At 42.1% G+C, this 26,213-nt stretch overlaps 1 protein-coding gene across 2 annotated transcripts in view; it reads right to left on the bottom strand.

The window, feature by feature from the left end:
- Positions 1-5,083: 5,083 nt before the first annotated feature.
- LOC130647182 (uncharacterized) overlaps positions 5,084-26,213 on the bottom strand; it is a 32,412-nt gene continuing 11,282 nt past the window's right edge. The window contains exon 2 of one of the 2 annotated variants that reach the window (XM_057452945.1): positions 5,084-11,274. In XM_057452945.1, the coding sequence (XP_057308928.1) occupies positions 6,105-6,965 (861 nt within the window). In that variant the 5' untranslated portion in view covers positions 6,966-11,274 and the 3' untranslated portion in view covers positions 5,084-6,104. The remainder of the gene's footprint in view (positions 11,275-26,213) is intronic. The other variant, XM_057452946.1, reaches the window with a different exon arrangement.

Below are 26,213 nucleotides of genomic sequence, written 5' to 3'. Positions count from 1 at the left end.
TCAGATATCTAACATGCCATCCACAATTAACCAGAATTAAGATCTATATGTGGATATTCCCAACATGGGGCAGAATGATGTCATCTTTCCGGGCAGTCAACAACATAGCAAAAGCCTGGTCCGCGATCTACGTATTAACGTTCAGGGTAACGAGGTACAGAATATTAGCGATTTCAGCACCCTGGCGGTCTACAGGGACTTATGGTTACCCAAATTTGATAGAGACAACAACGTCATCTTAGAAGGGATCAACCCCAACGATGGGACCATCAGGGCCCTACATGTTAAAGCTACCGAGTATGTTGGCACTGATGAAGAAAAACCCATCGCTGCAGCGTATAGTAATACTTTCTGTATTCCTTTGGGCAAGCTCTTTAAGTTGACGAGAGACTTGCCATTTTACCAGGCAAGGCTCCATGACCGCCTCCAATTTGTCCTACATTTTGCTCCACATAGCGACGTGATCAAAGATGCCGGCCGATGCCGCAAATAAAATCACAAATATCAAGTTAAAATTCGACAAAGTCACTCAAGAGTGTTTAGCGAGTGCTATGATGTCCCGTTACGCAAGGCTAGCGTTGCCCTACGAAAAGATCCTAAGAAGCAAGGTGGTGACCATAAAAAAACAGGACACCAGCTATAATTTACAGATTGACACTCCAGCAAAGAGCCTAAAAGGCATCCTATTATTGTTTGTGGACCCTTCTAAAGTGAAGACTTTTTCCGGTATCAACGAGGTCTTCTATAATCCTAAGATTGAGAAGATTAGCGTCACCGTTGAGGGGGAGTCTAACGAATTGTACTCACACGCGATGCTTCCTAAGGACCATCTGGAGCAGGTCGTCAATTTATTCGGCAGCCACGATTCTAACGTCACGGTTGGCCAATTCTTCAACGAGAAATATGCGTTGTTTATCAATTTCCGAGCTTCCCCTAACCGTACCCTACATGGTAGTGGAAGACCCCTACGACGTCTGAGTGACGGCATTACCCTCCCCATGACCAAGAAATCTGACGGAACTGGGGATTTCAGGTGCTATGTGTATTTGCTTCAGGATGCCCAACTGAACGTCCTAGACGGCCGCTTCCAGAGCGTTGAGTACTAATAAATGACAACTATCGCTGTTCTTGTTGCAGGTGCAGCAATCAACGCATTAGCTTTTAGAGGCCCGAACTTCCTATTTAGCAAACTCTCAGGACACGGTGAGGCAGAACGGAAAAGACACGATGAAGCGATGGAAAAATTGCAAAATGCTTAAGCCCAATGGGTCCGGGACAAACAGGCTAAGATCGACTGGTTCAACAAACAACGGCAATTACAACTACAGGCTGGGAAGAGCCTGAGAGAATTGGAAGACGATATGTACAAGTACTATATAGCCTCAAACGATAAGGTACCTAAATTGTCTGATTATTACACACCTTCCAAACAACAAAAAGATGGAAAACTCACGTTCATTGTTGGATCATTGTCTCTGCTAGGATTTGTAGCATACAAAATGTTAAAAGCATCACACATTGTTACTGAGGAAGAGGCGGAAAAGCTAAGTCAAATTTACTATACCCCAGAACATCTCTGGACTGGACACAAGGCCATCAAATTACTCGCGAAGAAGAGCTGTCTATCCAAAAAGCTGGTTACCCACTGGTTGTCTAGGCAAGTGTTGTGGTTGAGACACATCAAAGGCCCGAAACGTATCGATTACCCCCATTTCAAAATTACAAGACCCAATGAGATGCATCAATTTGATATCTTATACATGCCTCATGACAAGTTGTATGGTAACACGTATAAGTAAATTCTCACGGACGTGGCTTCAAGGTACAAGGTACAAGGTAGCGAGACCTCTGCGTACCAAAAAAGCCAGCGAGGTCCCTGACATGATCAAGGACATTTAAAAAGCGGGACTTCTTAGATACCCCAAGATTTTTAAATGTGATAATGGTAGTGAGTTCAAATCAGATGTAACCAAGCTGCTAGAAGACAAGGGGGTGGAAATTAAGAGGGCCACCACTAAGTACCACCATACGTTCACAGTCTTTGAAGAGTCCTACCACAAGGTACTTGCTGAAAGGCTCATAAGCCTCAAGATGCACAGGAGGTGGTCACTGTGGAAACTAGCAGTACATGGGTGAAGCATTTGTATACAATAGTGAAGTCTCAACAACACCAAGACTGTCATGATTGGCATGGAACCTAGCAGGGCTATTAAAATAGATGATGTACCGCTTGCGAAAAGTCAACAATACCCGGAAGAAAAGCCCCAACCTTGGGATGGGCTTTATCTCTATCTGTTACAACCAGAAGAGGAGCATCGCGACTCTAAAACACGCGCAACTGACGCCTTTTGGAGCAGGAAAATGTATAGGTTGGATCGTATTGTAGCAGGCAGTCGCGTGCTGTACTATTTAAAGGACGGTCCTGACAGAAGCTTCCTTTCAGAAGAATTGATGCTTATTCCCGAGGATGTTCAGGTACCTATGGAGGGTGTTAAAGAGTGGTAATAGTTCTCGAGCCCGACTGAGGTATGGTGGCAACCCCCTCACTTTTACCTATAATTTTTACTCCTTAAAGGAGTAGTAAAAATTAGCGTCTGCCTAGTCCTCCAGTGCTGGAACACCCAAATCGTACAAGTCATCCTGAGTAACGCTCCACATGTCCAACCTCTTCAAACCGATTAAAGTCGTGTATACCATTGGGGTTGTCGATGACAAAAATCTCCTCCGCACCTGAGTAGTTGTCCTTGAATCACAATCTCTTCTTGCCAATATTGCGCCTCTGAACGCGCGTGCAGTAATAGGGAAGATAATGGTACTCATCGTCATCTTGTGCACTTTCTATGGATTATGATGACGTTGTCTTTTCCGGGGTCCTGAGCATTGGGAACGTCTTTCCCGAAGCCTTGCATTTTCCTGGGTCTGTACCTCGAGTTCATCCCCCAACACCAAACACAATGAGTTGGTTGTCTCTATCCTCAATCTCGTCCGCGAGGAATGTCAGGACCATATCTCTGTCCTCGATTGCCACAGCAAGCTTTCGCATTCCCCTGGGTAGCACCTCTTTCACAACCCACTCTAAAAAGTGTTCTGCGTCAGGTTGACCACATCTCAGGAGGAAGGTATATGGCCTGCGTCAGTCAGCAAAACTGTGTTTGGTTGGGTGTACTCAGATCTGAGTACACCCCCAGGACCAGTAATAGCGTCACCTAATCGCATTTTATACTTGTCAGGAACATATCGCTGAATGGCTTGTACACCGGCCCTTCGTTTATATCCTAAAGCTCTCCAAACATCGGGGGCTACAATACATTGACCTTTATCCTGGACATAAAATAATCGGACTTGTTTTCCTTGGAAATAATCAACCGAGACATTTGCAAGAGACATTTCTAATATACCAACGTAATCCAGAAGATTTCACCTGTAATTTTACTACACGCAAGAGTAGTAAAATTGTGTTTGGTTGGGTGTGGGCTTCCTATTCTGTAATGTACCGATTGCCTTTTGATATGTTCTCACTCGCCCACATGGGCTGGGTGTTGATGTAGTGAAGCCTTTTAGCCTCCTCGGCAAGCAAAGGAGCATCTCCATTTTTCTTATATTTAATTGGCACCCTGTGATCAATGTGCCAATCTCCATAATTGTCCCAGGTCATACCCTAAACAAACTGGGCTTCAATATAGGAGCGCAGCTTAGCCATATCGCACCCGAGATACTCCTTGGGGCTGAGCTCCTTGTTTCCTTGTAAAGCCTCGCGGACTCGGCATCGTACAACACCAGCCAGATGTCCGGTAGGATCGCATATGGGGCATTCCTGCTTTCGTTTTTTATGGTCGCAGAAGCTTCCACCCCCGCAGTCTTTACAGGTGAATCTTATCCTGCCATGTTCGCTGCATCTACCACCACCCCCACAGTCCTTACACTGCGATCTTATCCTACCATGGTCCCCGCAGATCTGACTTCCTCCACACTCTTTACAGGTTGACCTCCGCCTTTGATGCGGACACTTTGTACGCTCCTTTGACGTCTTGAGAACATCCAAGCATTTGATGCACATTTTTGTTTGTTGGCTATTGTCCTTGATCCTAAAATTGTCCATAGATAAAAAATGTTTTGAACATTTCTTGGCCTCCTCCATATTGTTTAGTAGCCATATGTTCAGGTAGCATTTTTGTATCGTCCACAACAAACAAACTCTCCTCAGCTGCTAGTAACGATGATAATTTCGCTATCGATTTAAACAGCTGGTCCTTAGGATCGATCAGGAACACATATTCGTCCTTCCAGAGCAAAGGCCTCTCAAGATAGGTCGTATTCCATTGCAGGGTAGGGCATAGTATCACAATGTTGTGATAGTGATGCCTGTATTCAATTTACAGTAGATCCAGAACACGTTGCGTCTTGCCACAAGACGTAGGATCAGTGAAGATTGCCGTATGTTGGTCTTTTACTACGTCTAACATTTTATTGATAACACCATTTCTTATTATGCATTTTAGGGTATATCGCGCGCAGGTAGAACAAATCCATACGCCCCCATGGTTACTAACAAGAGACCCCGGCAGGCAGGGCAAAACTTGGTCTTTCGAGTATGATATTTGGTAGGCAGTGTGTCAAACACTATCTTACCCTCCAGGAAACGCAGTACTTGGTGGTACCTCTTGACGAGCCGTGCCTTCTCCTGGCTGACAGGGCAGGGTCCGGGGTTAAAAAAAGGTATCTTGATCGGTGTCTTTAAAAGTTCAATATACCGTGCTATAATGTCATACGTGAACAGGGTGTAAAAAAGCATGTAATTCTCATCCTGTTGAATCTGTTTTATCTCTTTATCGAATCTGACGGGATCGATCATTTATTGTTCCGATACTCGTGTTGGTGTAATACCCTAGCAACCTCAGCAAGCGTCGGAGACTTGCCGGTTTCTTGATATCCAGCCTTTCTTGACGGCCATTTCACGACTCCCTACCTGCTGCAAAATAGGCCACCATCTTAAGAACATCGATGGTATCCATTTTGGTAGATGGCCTCTGAATTCCCAAGAATTTCTTACCTGCCATGGCATAGGCAAAAGTGAAACTAAGATCTACAACGGTCTCATAGAGCATATCCAGGATCTCCTTCTAATTCGGGGTTATGTTGCTTGTATTCATTTATTATTACAGCATTTTGAAAATCTCAATATGTGGCTGGGCTTTGCCCTTTTGAGGCTCAAAGGTGAGCTTGTTAGTTCCCCCATCACTTTTGCCTCTACCAAACTTGTATCAGACTACATCTCCTATGGCAAGCACGGCCAAAGTCCCTACACCATAAAGGTAGATGTTGTCTATTGACTGTACGGAACTGGCCCCAGAAGAAGTTTTGACTGTAGGTTCTACAGTACCCTCTTGTTGTTTTATTTCTTCCTTCCTCTTCTTCATCAGTGCCGCCAACTTGTGTCCCTGGGGCACACGCCCCAGATGCTTTACTGGCTTTGTAATGACTCTCTCTTGTTGTCTCTCTTCTTCACTCATTTCTTACAAGTCCTACGGCTTATAAGAAATTTCAATGTAGGCCATGATCTTCAAGGCTCTTTCACCTCCGCGTCATCCTCTTTTTTTGCTCATATGTCTCGCGGTATGCCCCGCCACCAAAATTGGAGCTAAACACCTCCTGAGATCTGTCATGCTATTCCTATTTAGAGGATCCTCTTCAATGTCCCTACATAAATCATCAACATTGTCGATATCTATGACATTTCCAATCATGTTCGCGTATAGGCTGACCACGTGAGTAGATAGTGCCCTAGCGGTTTTCTCTCCCTTCTCTTGAAGCTCATGTTGTACGTACTCAGCATGTACCTTTTCGACGGCTTCATCAGGAGCCTTGTCAATGAACCCCTCTGTACATTTCTTGGGTAGGAGATGCCCCTTGCCCTTACGCAGGGCTTCTTTCAGGACCTGGAGTTTATCGGTGGGTTTCACTACATGCTCATAGGTTGATTCTGAGGCTGTGTCAAACATTTGTGCAAGCTCTGACATTCTCTTTAAAGTACGGCGGTAACGAAAAAAGAAAAACACGATCAGGGCATAGGGTAGCATTACGGCGATATACAAACACACTTCCATTTAGTCATACTCAGTTGTACACCGACGGTAATGACCACGGGAAAGCGTGGTAACCTGATCCTGCTGCACGAGCCTTTTATCATCCGCTCTATTAAGGGCTAATTTGTTAACGATTTGTGTGTATACCTGATGATTTTTGTTTTGAATTAACACCTGACCTTTGTAGATATTAACGCCCTCTTCCAAACATCGTCTATACTCGTCAAAAGTGATAAACTTTTTGGTCACGCATCTTTTAACACCCTTGGCTTTCCTGTCACAGCCCTCTTTTGTGAGGATCTCGTAGGCATATAGCTTGGCTCTAAGTGTTATAAACTCGGTCATAATTTTCCCACCTAATTCATCCTTCATGAGGCCAACGACCTTTTCGTTTTTCCCTATAGAAAGAGGTCTCCCATCATCTGGATTATAGGCACTCGCATCGAAACGGTCCTCAAGATCCTGCGCATTGTCACGATAAAAATCTTCTGTTCGGATGAGGTACACAAAGCTGTCCGTATCCATGTAACACAGCTGCAGCTTGCTACCATATTTGGGCTGCATATAGTCGTAGTGGAACTCATACATGATTAGCTTTGAGATATCTAATATCACTTGACCTCTATACACCGGTTTGTTCATTTTGACCTCCGTCTTGCCCATCTCTACACCTAGGAGGTGCTTACTGAACCGGCTTCCACCTTTAAAGTTGGGCCTCATCACGAGTTTCATATACTTTTCCTCGTTGGTGAACAGCTGAATGTGGCGGTAGTTTCTAATGTTCTTCATAGTTTTGCCGAACACCGAGAGGTTCATCAACTTGTAGAAATCCTTCTCAAACTTGTTCTTCGCATTTGTTCTCAAATCGGTGTTGTGATGCATATACCCTTTAAGCCATGGCTGTTGGTTAAATTGAATGACTCTATGCACCTTCTTAAGCTCCCGTGCCTTATAGCTTCATGGAGAGCTCCGATATGCAATATATATCCAGCTCTGATATGCAATATATATTTTCAAATTTGATACCAGTTTCTCAACTTTGTTGATCCTCATGTGTTCGGGTAAAAATGGTAACTCATTATGTTTATCATGTAACCTCTCGGGGTATTCGATATTAACCTCTAAAATGTACCCATGTTTATTGTCGCTAACGAGTTTCGCTTTTCGCCCTTCGGTGAATACCTTAGTATTTGACACCCATTTAAAGGTATCCGTTGGGAGGTCTTAACCCATGGCCCATCCGTATAGGTCGTTAGCATCGAGGTACTGCAGGTAGGGGGATTCTTCATCCGGGTTATACTGGTCTCCCATATACTTGTTGTTAGCTCTCGCATACCGGTGTACCGCCTGGGTTATACCTCCACGGAAAACTTTTTTGAACATCAAGAGCATCTTCGGATCTGTGAGGAGCTCTAACCTAATTCCGGTAAACTTGAGTGCCGCCTTCCATGCCAGACCGGGTGCGGAGTAAAAGCGCGCAGGATCAAGCTTTTATTTTGTCAAGCATACGTCCCAAAACGTTTCAAAAACGTCGGCTAATAGCAGGACGTCTGTGGCGAGGTACACATCGTGATAGCCGCCAATAGTAACCTTATCACCCTCTGGGGTAATGAAATTCCATACCTTTTTCGCATAGACATAATCCTCATCACTGATCCCCCTCATATTCAGCTTGCGTAGAATGCATCCTTGGGAGGTAGCTCTACTGTTCATTGTTGAGGTTGCTTGCTAGTTTTTCCAGACTTAAGGGCATTAATCTACAAGAGTCAGTGAACCCGATCTCTATTTCCTTATACACCTCACCATCTCCATACCCCATACCTGCAAGTGGTACCTTGAATTTAACTTTGAAACTGATTTATTTTTCAGTATTTTCAACTATACAAACAATGTCCTGGCTGTCATATTTTTCACCCAATTCCCGGATGAAGAGATGCGCATCGTACCCGCTTAGATTGTGGAAAATTACAGGTAAGTGATTAGGTATATTGTATTTGAGGTTACAGCTGTTATGCGCCGCGCCTCTATATAACCCCGTATAGTGACAACGGTCCCGAACTTTACGGTTATTCTCGTCGTTAAACGGCTTTAAGCATATATGATATTCTCTGGCCTCGTCATGCTCCCTTTTTAACACCTCTGTTAGTTCTTACATTGGCTGTTGCGGGAATGTCCTATATAACCTCTTCGCCTCTTCCTCCAGATGGTTTACGAATCGCGTGACACAATCCTCACCCCTGTAGACTGTTAGGGAACCTAGTATGGAGCCGTATGCAAATGTACTATAGGTACACCAACCAGACGGTACATGCTTGTTCAGTTTTTTTGTCTTTATTCCCCTTGCATCTTCTACTGGGACGCGTAGGCTCTCAAAATCTGCATATACAGCAAAAGGTACCCTCAACTGCATCTGACCATCCCTATATTGTAACCATTTTTTAGCCTCCTTTGGCATTGTGACCTTGACTGCTTCATGATCCTTGCAGTAGCCATAATGCTTCTCCCTCGATTCAACCGTAGGAAAGGCCTGTAGGCAGTTCAGGCAGAAATACATCGCATTCCTATTCTTCGAGGTCTCCTTCATCTGTGATAAGCAGCAGATTCACCTGCTTGTTACGCCCAATGTTGTGTTCTGATCGCCGCAGGATATTGATCTTCTTTCCCATTACATACAAGACGTTTAAAGCAATGTCCGTGTTATTCTTTTCAAACTTGGATATGTCCTTGATGGTTGTCGGAAACTCTATATCCTGCCAATTGTAGAGGTCTACGTATCGCTGCATATGAGATATTTGATTTGGGTTCCTTCCCATCTCTGCATTGTGTAGGGATGCTATAACGCCCCACTTGAAACATTCCTCATCTTCATTCACTGGATTAATGATGGCCTTCTTTGAGGCTATCCATTTAGGTAGTTCTATATATGATGAACCCCTTGTTAGTTGTAGCTTATGAAAGTCTACATCAAGGTGTAGGATTGGACTAATGGTGGATCCACTCTGGGGTAGTGCCAGATGTTCCACGTGTGGTTTGATATCAGCAATCATCCTATCCAGCACGTCGTCTACGTCGCTACCCTGGAAGATTTCTGTCATCTTGCTGTTAAAGGCTTTCTTCACCTCGATGTACTCGTCGTTAGCCTCCTCCGATTTTGGTAGTATCTTCTTCTTCCACATGATCCATAGGGACATCTGTACCTTTGCTGATCCCATTTCCCCTACTTGGTCCTCGATTATATACCCATCGACGTCGGCTCCTCCTACACCAGAAATGCGGAAACTTCGAAATGTTTTATGCAGTGCGTGCTTATGTTCCTGAGGTGTAAGATCTTGCCCTGGCTGATCATATAGTTTTTAGTATCTTCGAGGTAGTCTTCCTCAGCCTTTTTTCCACCTCATCATGAAGCATAGGTCTCGCGATGATGTTATCTGTCCCATTATAGAGATTCATAATTTTACGTTTGAAGGTCGCATAGGTTCTCTTGATTCCCTCTTTTATAGGCTTGGAAACAGCGTCCACTAACCATTTGTACCATCCATGCATCTTGGTTTTCACGATCGAACGATTTTTTCTCATCTCATCCTTTTCAAAGGTGTCCATTTCAGATTTCGGTAAAATCCGATCATACCATTCACGGATTTTACCCTCTATAGTTGGACGGGTCTTTGGCATCTCTTGCCTCTCAAAAATATCCATATCATCTGGTGTTATAGGCTTAACTGGCTTTCGTTGTACATCCTCCAGCAAGGCAATCAATTCAGCCTTGCGTAGCCTGTAATACCCTGTTAACCCACGGCTTTTCGCAATATCACATAATTGTTTTACAGTATGTGTGTTCATCTTTATTATATGAAATTTTTCATTGTCGGAGGATTTCATCTTGCTCAAAACTAACACAGCTACTGCGCATGCGTTGGGGGCTCATTTGTTGTATGTTAGGGAACTTATTTATTATGCATGACTAAGCACTGATGCTACTGCGCATGCGTTGATTTTTGATGACGTCAGCAGTGTGCAGGGGAATTTACCTCTAGGTGTGCCAGAATTATTTTTACTCATTTTAGTATGATTTAACATTATAGGGACTTGATGATCAGCGGATTTGTTGTGTTTGACTGTGGTGTGCGCGTGTTTGATGTGCGCCTGTGCTAGAAGGAACATTTCTCTATCTCTACATGATCATATTCAATTTCTTGATCAGCAGTTTAAGCTCGACACAATAGAAGCAACGTAAAAAGAAAGTTCTTATTTTTTTGTGGATCGGTTGCTGACGTCATCAAAATTCAAATAGCGCTTCTTTTTTTATCCTGCCTTAGTGGATTTTTCCACGGGCTTTGTTGACTAGTCTCTTATAATAATGCAGAGAGTATGTGTACGTCAATATCCCATATTAAGTTAACGAAGCCATTACAGTGCACTTATACTTTGAGGCCAAATAACTTGTTAGCTAGGTGGTGACGTCATTGTTTTTTCACCGCGTGGGTAACTAGAGGGACCACCTAGGAACAATTTGGGTAATTTTACCAAACCTGGGTCCCTAAATCTATTTCAAGACGGAAGGCTTGTTGACGTCATCAAAAAACTTTTAAACCCCAATATCTCTGCAACCCTTTGTCAAATACATGAACCTATACATTTTCTTAATCTGCGTTTCATGATCTATACGATAAATGCAACAAGTATACAAATTTCTAAAGAAATTTTTTTTTGTACTTTAATAGAGACTTTGCTGACGTCAGCAAAAATTTTAAACCCTTACATCTCCTCAGGCGTTCGTCGAAAACATATGATCCTATACATTTTCTTGATCAGCGCTTCAAGCTCTACACAATAGAGGCAACGATGTGGATGTGTTGCATCAAAATTTACATAACCCTTATTTTTCATTTTTATTCTGCCTCATGGGATATTTCTACAGGCTTTCTCGACTAGTTTATAATATAATTGTTAATTATATAAATACATTATATAATTATATTATAATCCCTATTTATATAATTTTCTTTACCCCTTCAATGTTTATTCCGTTTCTTCTACGTGTTAATGAGGGTGCTTGTGTGTTTACCGATGTACCATTCATATCAATAATGTCGTAAGTTTTGTGCTTGAATATCGTTAGTACGGCACCAAGAAGGAACTATTTCTTTGGTTTTGCATTCATCAACTCAGCTTGGAAGTCACGCTTGACGCACTGTAGATGAAAAAGAGCTTAGCATGAAACTGAGCTTTGCTTAAAATCAAATTTTGTTCTTTTCCTTTTCTGTTGTATATGAACAGCTGGCGCTGAAAGGAAATTAGTGTCGCACAAAAATACGAATAAAAAAGCTTCAATTTGGAACAGGCCCTATACGTAATAGAACAGCAGAGACTAGAAATGTCCTGAAGGTTGTTTTGATACAAAAATGACACACAAAAAAATCATAATGAATTCGAGTACACACTTTTTGTAAAAGAATATTCTAACATTTTTATTACGATCATTAAAAACAGTATTATAAAAACAAGGCAAGAAGAAAAAAAGGACAGACTCGAAGTTCAAGGCCAACATACTTATAAGAAAGTGTCTCTTATGAGTATGAAGATAAGAAACCTGATAAAAAAGACTTCGTATTTTTATTCTCTTGCAATTTTCGCCCAAAACTATATTTATAAAGCGAAAATAACATTCTATTTCCACGAAATAAATTTTTAAATAAAAAAATTAATCCTAAACTATCACCAAGGAATACTTACGGTTTATTCATTTGTCAATCCCTCGCTTCGTTCACAAAATACGTTTGTTTAAATTCCCGCTTGATTACACAGATAAGTAATTTACCGAACAGAAAATCATCCTCGACACTCTCATGGCGGAGACCACAGTACCACTTTGACCTTAAATATCTCGAGAACCAAGGCTCAAGAATGCAAAAAAATTACACAGTTCTTATTCACACTTTAATGAACATTTTAAGCCAAACTTGTTATCAATCGTTAGTTCTCCTTTTAAGGTAGCCTAGAGATAGAGAAATGTATGTTCTGGCGCAACGCACATCTCGCGCACGACCATCAAGTTCTTCCCACGGTCAAACCACAATAAATCTATACCATACGGTGTTGAGTCATGCTTAGTCCCTAGTATGCAGTGCTTAGTCATGGAGTTCAAGGTAAAGTCCCTAGTATGCTATGTTTATCCATGCATACCAGGGACGTCATCAAAGAAAGCTGCAAATGAGTAAAAAAATTTCTAGCGCACATTATTGTAAATTCATTATATAGTGCTGACTTCATCAAAAATCAACGCATGCGCAGTAAAGATGCGTTAGTATTGACCAAGATGAAATCCTCTGAGAAAATATAATCCATATAATAAAGAATGAACACACACACTGTGAAACAATTACGTGATATTGCGAAAAGCCGTGGGTTGACTGGTTACTACAGGATACGCAAGGCCGACCTGGTTGCTTTGCTGGAATATCAACCACAGGGGCCACCTAGGAGGGCTATACAACCAGTCAGACCTATAACACCAGAGGTCATGAACATATTTGAAAGGCAAGAGATGCTAAAGACCCGTCCAACTATACGGGGTAAAATGCAGGAATTGCACAACTGACTATTACCCCATCTGAAATGGACACTGTTGAAAAGGAGAAACTGTCAAAAAATCGTTCGATCGTGAAAACCAAGATGCATGGATGGTACAAATGGTTAGTGGACGCTGTTCCCAAGTCTATAAAAGAGGGAATCAAGAGAACCTATGCATCTTTTAAGTGCAATATGATGAATCTCTATGATGGTGCGAATAACATCATCGCGAAACCTACGCTTCATGACGAAGTGGAAAAAGAGGCTGAAGAAGACTACCTCGAAGATATTCAAAATCTATATGATCAGCCAGTGCAAGATTTTACACCACATGAACATGAGCATGCGCTCCACAAGACATTTCGAAGTTTTCGCATTCCTGGTATGGGAGGAGCCGACGTCGATGGGTATATGGGGATGGTGCGACCTAACGTGAAAACCTTGATTAAGGAGCAGGTGGTGGAAATGGGATCGGCAAAGGTACAGCTGGCCCTGTGGATCATGTGGAAGAAGAAAATAGTACCAAACTCGAAGGGTGCTAACGACGAGTACATTGAGGTGAAGAAGGCCTTTAATAGTAATATGACAGAAATCTTCCAGGGTAGCGATGTAGACGACAAAATGGATATAATGTTTGCCAATATCAAGACCCACTTGGAACATCCTGCACTACCTAAGAGTGGCTTCACGATTAGTCGAATTATACACCTTGATATAGATTTCCATAAGTTGCGGCTAACAAGGGGTTCATCGTATATAGAACCCCCAAAACTTATAGATTTAAAAAAGGCCATTATCAATCCAAACAATGATGACGAGGAGTGTTTTAGATGGGGCGTCATCGCTGGCCTACTTCATACAGTGATTGGAGAAGATGTACAAAGAATCACTAAGCTGAGACCCTACGTAGACCTCTACAATTGGCATGATATAGAGTTCCCAACAACCATTAAGGATATATTCAAGTTCGAAAAGAATAACACGGACATTGCGGTGAATGTCCTATACATAACGCGAAAGAAGATTAATATCCTAAGACGATCTGAACACAGTATTAAGCGTAGCAAGCAGGTGAATCTGCTGCTTATCACAGATGGTTCAAAGACCCACTACACAGCCGTAAAAAGCCCATCTAGACTCCTAGGCAAGGAGACCTCGAAAGATACGGCAAAAATGCACTTCTGCCTAAACTGCCTTCAAGCCTTTCCTAAGGTTGAATCGAGGGACAAGCATTACGGTTACTGCAGGGACCACGAAGCAGTCAAGGTCACAATGCCAAACGAGTCAGAGAAATGGTTGCAATATAGAAATGGTCAGATGCAGTTCAGGGTACCCTTCTGCGTCTATGCCAATTTTGAGAGCCTACTCGTCCCGGTAGAAGATGCCAGGGAGACGAAGAAGCTGAGTAAGCATATACCATCTGGTTGGTGTACATAGAGTACATTTGCCTATGGGGATGTACCAGATCCACTAACAGTGTATCGTGGTGAAGATTGCGTCAAGCGATTCGTCACACACCTAGAGGATGAGGTGAAGAGGCTATATGGGATATTCCCGCAACAACCCATGCTAGAACTGACAGAGGTGTTAAAAAGGGAACATAACGAGGCCACAGGATGGCATATAGGTTTGAAGCCCTTTAACGATGAGAATAATCGCAAAGTTCGGTACCACTGTCATGATACAGGTCTGTATAGGGGCGCAGCGCATAACAGCTGCAATCTCAAATACAAGATACCTAGTCATATACCTGTCATCTTCCATAATCTAAGCGGGTATGACGTGCACCTGTTTATCCGGGAACTGGGCGAGAAGTACGACACGCAGGACATTGGTTGCATAGCAGAGAATACCGAGAAATATATCAGTTTTAATGTCAAAATCAAGGTACCTCTTGCAGGTATGGGGTATGGCGATGGAGAAATGTATAAGAAGATCGAAATCAGGTTTATCGATAGTTGTCAATTTATGGCCTCAAGCCTAGACAAACTTGCAAGCAACTGACAAACGCCGCTGGTATGAAATGTCATCATTGTGCGGATAACTGTCTTGAATTTCGGAGCATAGACGCCGAGTTTGTGGCAAAAATTTGGTGTAAAAATTGCAACTCAAATACCACGAAGCAACTTAATCGGGACAAACTAAAGGCAAACGTACCATCCATGGCAAAATTCATCGACAAGGATGATGTTTTCAGGCTAATGCTTCGAAAAGGCGTATACCCGTACGAGTACATGGATGATTGGCAACGATTCGAAGAGTCGGAACTACCTCCTAAGGATGCATTCTACCGCAAGCTGAACATGAAGGAAATTAGCGACAATGATCATGCATATGCAAAAAAGGTATGGAACTGTATCACCCAAGAGGGTGATAATGTTGCAATGGGAGACTATCACGATATCTACCTCACCACGGACGTACTACTATTGGCCGACGTATTTGAAACGTTCCGAGGTGTATGTCCAACAAACTACAAGCTTGACCCTGCCCATTTCTACTCTGCACCGTGTCTTGCCGGAAGGCGGCACTCAAGTATACCGGAATAAGGTTAGAGCTCCTCACGGATCCTGACATGCTTCTCATATTTGAAAAAGGTATCCGAGGAGGTATAACCCAGGCTGTACACCGATATGCCAAAGCTAACAAAAAGTATATGGGAGACCAGTACGATCCAGAGGTTGAATCCTCCTACCTTCAATGCCTCGATGTTAACAATCTATACGGATGAGCCATGCGTCAAGACCTACCAACAGATGGTTTTAAATGGATTTCCAACGTCGAGGCATTTACCGAAGGACGAATTGCAAAACTTGTCGAAAAGAACAAGTATGGTTACATTTTAGAGGTTGATATAGACTATCCCGAGAGGTTGCATGATAGACATAATGAGTTACCGTTCTTACCAGAACGCGTGACGATCAAAAAAGTCAAGAAACTGGTACCGAACTTAAAAAACAAGCGTGGATACGTAATGCATATCAGAGCCCTTAACGAGGCCTTAAAACACGGTCTTGAACTGAAGAAGGTACATAGGGTCATCCAGTTTAACCAAAAGCCATGGCTTAAAGGGTATATTGATCACAACACGAGGCTGAGGACTGCTGCCAAAAATGACTTCGACAAGGATATCTACAAACTGATGAACCTCTCGGTCTTTGACAAAACCATGGAGAATATCCGGAAGCACCGCAACATTCAGCTGGTTACCAAGGAGGACCAGTATATGAAGCTTGTCATGAGACCCAACTTTAAGGGTGGAAGCCGGTTTAGCAAGCACCTCCTAGGCGTTGAAATGGGTAAAACGGAGATTAAGATGCACAAGCCTGTATATGGTAGCAAGTTGCAGCTCTGTTACATGGGCACGGACAGCTTTGTGTACCACATTCGAACAGAGGACTTCTACCGCGATATCGCCAACGATGTTGAGACACGTTTCGATACGAGTGCGTATAGCAGGGAAGATAACAGGCAAGAACAAAAAAGTGGTTGGTTTGATGAAAGACCTGCTTGTGGGGAAGGTTATGACAGATTTCATAACACTGAGGGCCAAGCTACATGCTTACGAGAGCCTTACAAAAGAGGGTGGTGACAGGAAAGCGAAGGGCGTTAAAAGATGCGTGACCAAAAAGTCTGTCACTTTTGACGACTATAGGCAATGTCTGGAAGAGGGCATTGTAATATACAAAAGCCAGGTATTGATTCAGAACAAAAACCATCAGGTATACACCCAGGAGGTGAACAAATTAGCATTAAACAGGGCAGATGATAAAAGGCTTGTACAACCGGACCAGGTGTCTACACTAGCCCGTTGCCATTACCGCCGGGTGTCTACCCGAGAATAAAGCCATGGAAGTGTGTCTGTGTATTGCTATACTTCTACCGTATGCCCTGATCGCGTTTTGCTTTTTTAAATACAAAAAGCTATTAATAAAGATGTAAGAGCTTGCACGAGTATTTGACGAAGCCTCTGCAGAATCAATCTATGAGCATGTAGAGAAATCCACGGATCAACGCCAAGCTTTAAAAGAAGCCCTGCGTAAGGGCAAAGGACATCTCCTACCCAAGAAATGTACGGAAGGGTTCATTGACAAGGCCCCTGATGAAGCTCTCAAGAAGGTACATGCTGAGTACGTACAACGTGAGCTTCAAGAGAAAGGGGAGAAGACGTCAAGGGCGCTGGCCACCCATGCTGTCTCCCGATATGCCAACCTGGTTAACAATTTTGTAAATTTGGATAGCTTTGAGGCCCTGAAAATGATATCAATAATGACCCTATTATTAAAGACTCCTTCGCAGACTTGGGCATACTGGTCTACTGTACATTCGGCAAGTGTCTTGCGCCAATTTTGGTAGCGGGGCATACAGCCCGGCATATCAGTACCAAAAAGGAGGATGAGGCGGAGGAGAAGGAGAAAGAGCCTTGAGGACCTACATTGAAATTTCTTAAAGCTCTGAAGGGCTATAAGATAAATGAGTGAAGAACCGAGACAAGAAGAGAGAGTCATCACGAAGCCAGCAAAGCATCCGGGAAGGGTTGCGTAGGGACACAAGTTGGCGGCACTGATGAAGAAAAGAAAGGAAGAAATGAAACAACAAGAGGGTACTGTATAGCCTACAGTCAAAGCCTTTTCTGGGGCAAGTTCCGTACAGTCAATATACAATGTCTACATGTATGGCGTCGGCACGCTTGCCGTGTTGGCGATAGGGGTGGTTGTGTGGTACAAGTTTTGTAGAAGCAAAAATGAGAGAGAAACTCAAAACCCCGCACCTGAGCCTCAGCAGGGGAAACAGGCCAAAGCTCAACCTCAGTTTGAAATTTTCAAAATGCTATAATTTAAATGGCAACACCTCACGCAAATATTAGTTCGAAGAAAACACAGGTTATTGATTCTTTATGGGAGTCCGTCAGGCTGGTATCGTATACGATCCCGATAGCCCTTGGTGCACAAAAGACCCTGGTAGTTTCTAGGCCTGCGGCAAAGATGAATCTGGAAGACGGTCTGAAGCTCTCCGGCTACATGACGGGAGCGATTCTATTCGACGACTATGCGATTAAGCAGGGCTGGTATAAGAAATCCTTGATACCTCCAAAATGAGCGTGTAGTAACATTTCTATTTGTCGTAGAGGCAAATAGAAATGGAGGAGGGTAAAAATTGCTCGAAATGTAAGCACTTTTTATCTATAGACAATTTCAAGATCAAGCGTAGTGGTCGAATACTTGTGCAATGCATCAAATGTCTTGATGCTAACAAGGCTTCAAGGGAACGCTCAAAGTGCCCCTATCAAAAACGTAGATACAAATGTAAAGACTGTAAAGGAGGTGGGATTTGCCTCCATGAAAGACAAAGGTATGGATGTAAAGAATGTGGTGATATCGCTAATCGACACCACAGGGCTCTACATGAAAACAAGGAGCTTATAGCTATGATGCAAGCTCATATTGAAGCCCAGTTTTCTGATGGTATGACCTGGGAAGATGATGAGTTGTTACATATTCATCACAAGGTACCATATAAATATCAAGAAACCGGGAGGTAACCGTCGCTTGCTGATGTTGCCAGTCTCGGAATAGTAAATGGAGGCCAAATGTTCAAAATGCAAACGACTGCTTTGCCCGGACAAGTTCAGGATTTGGGGCAATAGTCGAACGAAAAGTTGCATAGGTTGCTGGATAAAGCAAAGGGGCAGCGGAGTGTCAAAAACAAAGGACGTAATATTGACCATGAAGCATACCCTCTTACTATTGATAGAGGAATTAGAGGGTTTAAACAGGATGAAGATTACCTACTTCTCTATACCTTGTTCACATACGATATTATAGCCCAGTACGCTGAACTCATTGGAGCACTCTCCGATTCATCCCATGTCAGCCATGAAAAGGCACGGCTCGTTAAGAGGGACCGAAAAGTATTGCGTTTCCTACAGGAAAAATTAACATATACTCCGCTACCCGTCGAATACCATACACGAAATACCAAGTTAGTAACCATGGAGGTGTATGGATCTGTTCCAGCTGCTGGACCTGTTTAAAAATGAATACAGACACCACTATCACAACATAGTTAACTATACCCTACCCTGCAATGGAATAAGACATACCTTGAGAGGCCTCCCTCTGGAGGAACGAATATGTTTTTTTAATTAATCCAAAGGACCAGCTGTTTAAATGGATCCAAAAATTGTCCTCATTGTTGGTGGGGGAGGAGAGTTTGTTTGTCGTGGACGATGTCATAGCTGACGAGAGCCTAGATAAGCGGAGACAACCCCTACTTGAACTAGCTATTTCAGGTAGACATAGAAAACACAGCTTGTGGCTCCTAACGCAGTCTTATATAGCTCTCCCCAAGAACTTCAGGAGGCAGAAAAAGCAGTTGTTTGCCTGCTACCCCCATAAAAGCTCAGATAGGAAGATGATAGATGAAGAGACGAACATGATATCCGATTGGGATGAGATTAAAATTGAACTGAAGAAATCCAAACATGCGTGCTTGTACGCGAGGTTGGAACCCCCTAGGACTTGGAAAATCCTTGAGTGACCACGGTGAAATCTTCTGGCTGAACATTGGTGTATAGAAATGTCTTCACAGCTTTCGCTTTTTAACACAGTGCCCGCCGGAGCCATCGAGACTCTCTTCGATGAACAAGGTCATCCTCTTTTTAAAACAGCCGACCTGGGGAGGTTCTTAGGGATTGTTGATGTTGCGCAATTTTCAGTATTTAGCTGAAGAAACTAAAACAAGGCAAAATATACCGGGCCAGGGTGCCACCCTACCCCGATCAGGTATGCTAGAAGGAGGGAAAAATCCTCATGACGTCTTCGTTACGCTAGGAGGGGCCTTGGAAATTACGCACTCTTCCAGGAAACCAAAGGCTGTAGAGCTAATCAAATGGCTAGCCGTGAAGGGGGTGGAAAAATTGGAGGATGAACTCAAGGAGCAGCGTCAAGCGCTGGAGGATAAGGATATGGCCCTGGCATTCCTTGGGAACAAGATTGACGATAGAGATTAACAGCTCGTGGTGTTGGGGGATGAAATTGAGGATAGGGATGAACAGCTTGATGTTCTTAAGCAGAGACATGTCCCGCACCGATATCAATATGATACCGTGGATTATACCACGGAGGATTTGAATACCCTACCGATGAAAAGTTTTTAAACAGGGTAGCGTCAGGGAAAAAAGCATGGGGTACATTTGCAGGAAGCGAGATCGACGAGGATCTAGAGGATGACATTGAACGTCTAGGGTTGCATATTGTTGATATTAAAGAGAACAATTATTGCGCACTCTGTTATCAGGCGATCAAGGATAAGGAGTTGAAGCTATCGGATTTGACTGATATCACAACAATACGTGATATACTCAACTTTCCGATACCAGATAGACGCCTAGTCGATATTGATTTGGAAAATGAACTCAATGTTATCAAAGGTATCGTCTATGGATACCCACTCTACACCCTACATCCTTTGGATTATTAAAGGGATCCGAATGAAGATGATGATGATGACGAGGATGAAATAGATCTGGATGCCCTAGAAGAACACATGAAAACATTTTACCACTCCTTGATAACATCCAGAGGTACCTGAACGTCCTCTGAAATTAGCATCAACTCTTCTGACACGAAGCTTCTTTCAGGAGCATCTTTTAAATAGTATAAAACACGACTACCTACCACGATCCTATCCAACCTGTATGTTTGCTGTAAAAGGTGTCAATTGCGCGTCTTTTAGAGTCACCGTGCTCCTCTCCAGGTTGTAGCAGATAGAGATAGAGGCCATCCTCAAGGAGGGGGTTTTCCTCGGGATATTGCTGACTTTGTGCAAGCGGTACATCTTCGAGTTTAACCGCTTTGTTAGGCTTTATACCGAGCATAGTAGTCTTGGTATTGTTGAGATTTTACACTATAGCATACAAGTTTTTCACCCAAATGGTACTAGTATCCTCAGAAGCCAGCTCCTGTGCATCCTAAGGTTTAAAGAGTCTTTCGGCGAGCACCTTGTTGTACGACTCTACAAAGGCCGTGAAAGTATGGTGATATTTGGTAGTAGCCCGTTTAGTCTCCACACCCTTGTCCTCTAGCAATTTTGTTACTGCTGATTTGAATTCAGAACCGTTATCACACTGAAAGGTTTTAGGGTATCGTAAAGGTCCTGCTTTGTAAATGATCTTGATCATTTCGGCGACCTCGCTGGCCTTTTTGGTACGCAGAGGTCTCGCTACTTTGTACCTCGAAGCCACGTCAATGCCTGTCAGGATTTATTTGTAGGTGTTTTGATCCAATCTATCGTGAGGCATATACAACAGATCAAACTGGTGCATCTGGTTGGGCTTTGTAATGGTAAAATGAGGATAGTCTATACGCTTCGGACCCTTTATGTGTCTCAGCCGGAGCAGTTGACGGGATAACCAGTGAGTGACCTTATTTTTTGAGAGGCCAGCTTCTGTGGCAAGCAACTTGATAGCCTTGCGTCCAGTCCAGAGATGTTCTGGGGTATAATATACTTGGCTTAGCTTTTCTGCCTCTTTTTCGGTAACGATATGTGATGCTTTTGACATGTCTTTATTATACATGTCAAACGTTCTAGAGATACTTGTAGGCTACAAGGCCTAGCAGGGACAAGGAGCCAATAATAAAGCTCAATTCGCCATCCTGTTGTTTCTTGGAGGGTGTGTAATAATCCGACAATTTCGGTACCTTATTATTCAAGGCGATATAATACTTGTACATGTCGTCGTCCAGCTCCTGAAGGCTTTTACCAGCCATTATTTGCATTTCACATTGTTTGTTGAACCAGTCGATTTTGGCCTGTCTGTCCCGTACCAGCATCATTACCTCGGGCGTTGGGATCGGGCGTTGGCCACAGGTTTGGGGGCTCCTCTCTGTATTGCCATGGGCGGTATCACAATAGTAGGTATAGGGCAAGCCGGTCTGAGAAACGCTTCAAAAAGGCTTGGGGTTAAGAGTAAGAAGCATGAGAACATCACGTTGCTTGCTGAAAGTAAATGGAATACCATCGTCGACCTGATCAGTAAAGCTGTAGAAAATGAGGTTATAAGCGACTATGAAATCAATCTAATCATACAAGAGAAGCAAAAATATATGCTGCTAAAGGAACAGATGCGACAACGTTTTAACCGTATTGTTAACACCATCAATGCACAGAAGCGTGCTCAGCTAGTTGCGAAAGGTCGGGAGGAGGGGAGAAACGTTTGTTTTTAAAAAAATTTAATCTGTACAGTATGCAAGTGCTACCTAGAGTCTCCATCTGAGTATAAGCCTTAATTTTATATATTTTATAGGCCTACAAGGCCTATAAAATATATGATTTTTTATTCCTCACTCAGCAACCATTCCTTTTTGAAGTCCTTATATCGACATTCCACAACATGTACCTGAGGGTAGAAGTTTTTGCCCTGCATATACACAGATAAAATAGACAGGATTGCACTGACTTGACATGGCTCATCATAGGGTACTGGTATATCATGGAATTTAGTTGTTATCGCGTCCTTGTAGTATTTGAGTTTGGCATTGATGTAACGGTCCTTTTTCACCGGCTCCGTCGTCAATTTCCCGGATATCAAGTCTTGGTCTTGGACCTTGGATCTTCGATCTTGGCCCAGATTTGACGATACTTTTCAACCCAATCATGGTACTTTTCAAAATCAAGACTCATCGCTGGTACAGCATTGGCATTGTACTGGCTGACCCCATGTTGAGACCAGATTTTACGTGTTTTTACCCTCAAAGCAACCACGAGGTCTCGTGTATGGTAGCCTATAATGTTACGATTATCCTTACCTCCATTGGCAGGAATGGGATCTGACACTGTTAGATAGTCCACGTTGAAATCATTGATGTCTGTAAAAGTAGCAGCAAATGAGTAGAAAATTTTAGGGTTGAGACAATCTTCTTCAAATTGTAGCATCTTGTTTATTGAGTTCAAACTACTTCAGAGGATTGCATACACAACTACTCCCGTTATAGATGATGTATTCTTGGTAGCAGTACCAGCACAACATTTTATCATTTACCACAAACCTATGTCCACAGGTACATCTATCATACACATCCAACATACGTCCGCAGTCCTTACATTGTTCCATTTATCTTATGATTCTAAGGCATTAAGACGATCCTCCAAATCCTTAATTGCTTCCTCATTTTCCTTCTCCTTCTCTGATTCTTGAAATAATGCTAAGGCCATTAGTGGGAGGGAGAGACCAATACCGGTTAGAAAGGTCATGATTACTGCAGTTCCAAATATATCGAATTTTGATTGACAGTTGATGCACATTTTATTAGTAGAATTTTTGTCTTACAACAGTTCACATCTTTACTGCGCATGCGTCGAATTTTGAAGATATCAGCACCATATAATGAATTTACAATAATGTGCGCTAGAACTTTTCTTACTCATTTGCAGCATTCTTTGATGACGTCACTGGTATGCATGGATAAACATAGCATACTAGGGACTTTACCTTGAACTGCATGACTAAACACTGCATACTAGGGACTATGCATGACTCAACACCGTATGGTATAGATTTGTTGTGGTTTGACCGTGGGAAGTACTTGATGGTCGTGCGCGAGATGTGCGTTGCGCCAGAACATACATTTCTCTATCTCTAGTCTTATCCTTTTATAGTTTCTCTAGTTAGCTATGGCAAAAATTTAATATTCGAACTTGACCCATTTGGACCATTCTAGTTAGTATTAAATAATAAATGATAGCTTAATCCTAAATGTAGGATTAACTAACTGCCTCCTTAAAAACAACATCGAACAACGTCGAAGTCGTTCTTTTTTTGTAAACATTCGCCGGTGGTAATTGTGTATAAGTACCAAATTTTATGTGTACACTCTTGCGCATGTGAGAGGCCTATTGTTTACAAAAATAGAGAAAAGTAAAAAACAATAGAGAAAAAAGAATGACCAGCCTGGTTTATATTGACGCTAAAATAATTAAAGTTGGCAATGCTAAAACGCATTTATAAAATTAGTGTATGCAACATCAAATTAGCGACGGCGGATACCCAGAGAATTTAATGAAACCGCAGATAACTTTTCAAAATTTGTAGACACTGATAGTTATAGTTAAATCGACTTCGAAAATTTAGAATTTATTTAATCGAAATTTGGAATATTTACACACTACCGATGCGCTTAATTTTAATTGGGCGCACTAATTTAATTGGTTTTGCCCCCGTCTCGTTATTGGAGAAGTTTTAATTCACCCAAACAATGCAAAGCAAAAGGCGTTTTATTTATTCCCTTATGGCAATCTTCGCATTTTTGGTCAATGTCTACATCAGACTGACGAATATTTTGCACACTATAAAAAAGATTATAAAAAGTTATTTTTTTTTATTTGTACTATTCAAAAATTTAGTCAGTTTTTGATAGCTTTGTGAATTTAATTCTTTAGCGTTACTACAGACTTTTCTTACTAGTTAATTGCTATGCTGTGTAAAATGTTATCAGATACTTCAACCAATAACAAAAACAAGATTTCTTTTTGTGATAAACTATGAAGAAAATTAACTAATTAAAAACAACTTGGTAGCTGTCTTGCCTAGCGAAATCCCCATCTTGACCAATGAAGGTTACCTTACTGAATGAAACAGAAAAAGCCACCTTGGCTATTAAACGAGCCATCTTGGCTACCGAACGAGCAATTTTGGTTATTAGGTAAATTATCTTGGCTGGTGAATGAGCCATCTTGGCTTCTAGGTGAGCATTCTGGACTAAAAGTAAGGCGACGAAATTACTTAATAAGAGAGCCTCCAGAACATAAAACACAACACTTACATAAAAATATTTGGTTTTATTTAGATCATATTAAGAGAAAAACATGCTGAACACAAGAATGACAATATATACTTTTGGCCACCTAAATACCGTCTGTTGGCCAAAATAGTTCTAAAAATTAAGAAAAGAATAGTAAACAAGCATGCTGAAAATGAAAGTGACGTCCAAATCCTAAATTTCAATCATCTCGACGTAGCACAAATGAGCAACAGTCCGTTTCACTTTGGAGATTCAATTAATTGTTTTCATGTTTAATTAACTCTTCCATTGTAAGCTATAAAAGTAATGACGACAACACATACAACAGAGTATATCAAATATATATGTCACTGTATATATCACAACATTCCAAGAAGTGTTTTTTTTAAACAGTTTCAGTAGTTTCTAGCCAGGAACATTGTGGCTTGCAAGATCTGCTAATACTTGTGTCTGGAATGCTTCATTGTCCGTCTCCCACAGGAAATGACAGTTTGTCCATGAGCTCCCATAACTTTGACTCCAATGTTTTTATTACTTTGGCAACCACAAAAAGGTGTGTTGCATCAAGATCTTCTATTATAAATTTTTCTCCCAATGCATTGTTCTCATCCATATGCAAAAGAAATTGTTTCACAGTCGGGTCACTACAAAAAATAGGTATAAACTCAATAACAATCAATATTTGTGCAATTTGGACCCTGACTAATTAAGATGTGATTAAGACAGTTCAGTACCTAAACCATTGCTGTGAAAAACTATTACAAATTTGTAAAGTAAATTTTATTTGCCTATGTGAAGGGTGAAGGGTCTCTTTTAGAGACAAGAGAGGAGTTGAACGTCCTCCACCATACCTTAGTTTAAAGGGGCGATTGTGGAAGTCCCATGAAATGCCACATAGCGATGGTGTCACTTTAAAAAAACACCTAGTCCGGTCTGTGAATGGTTGGCGCTAGGAAGGGCATCCGGCTGTAAAACAATGCCAAAACTCTTTATTAATCGACGTAAGAACAGTTGATCAGACAAACTGCGTAAACGGGGCTGGAACTCTAAGGAGTGAAGGTGTCGCGCACGGTAGGACACATGTCAGGTGTGAGCATCGTCAGACCGTTACCCAGCTATCAGATCACAAGGTAGATAAAACTAGGTTGAGGATGGCTAGTGTAAATGTTGGTACTCTGAGAGGTAGAGCAGGTGAAGTAGTTAAAATGTTAGAACGTAGATCTGTTGATATGTGTTGTGTTCAGGAAGTCAGGTGGGGAGGAGCTTCAGTGAGATTTCTGGAAGGTAGGAGGGCAAGGTATAAGCTTTTTTGGATTGGTAATAGTGATGTATATGGAGGAGTTCGCATATTCGTTGCAGAGAAGTGGGTAGAAAAAGTAATAGATGTTATGCGTGTTAATAGTCGTATTATAGTGATAAAGTTTTTGATAGGTAATAGGATTGTCACTTTTCTGTCAGTTTATGCTCCACAGTGTGGACTCAGTGAGGTTTTGTGATGAGTTAATAGCAGTCACATTAAAGTTTGGAGACACTGAACTTGTCATGGTGGGCGGTGACTTTAATGGTCATGTTGGGAAGTCATCTGAAGGTTATAGGGGTGTGCATGGAGGCTATTTGGGAGCAGAAATAAGGAAGGGGAGAGATTGCTTGAGTTTGGAATGGCAACGTACATGGTGGTTTGCAACACATCATTCAGTAAGAGACAGAGTAGGCTGATAACATATGAGTCAGGTGGTTGTAAGACACAGATAGATTACTT

This window comes from Hydractinia symbiolongicarpus, chromosome 6, assembly GCF_029227915.1.
Source record: "Hydractinia symbiolongicarpus strain clone_291-10 chromosome 6, HSymV2.1, whole genome shotgun sequence".
Classification (NCBI taxonomy): domain Eukaryota; kingdom Metazoa; phylum Cnidaria; class Hydrozoa; order Anthoathecata; family Hydractiniidae; genus Hydractinia; species Hydractinia symbiolongicarpus.
The sequence above is the reverse complement of the archived record's forward strand: the minus strand, read 5'-3'. Positions and strand labels throughout refer to the sequence as shown.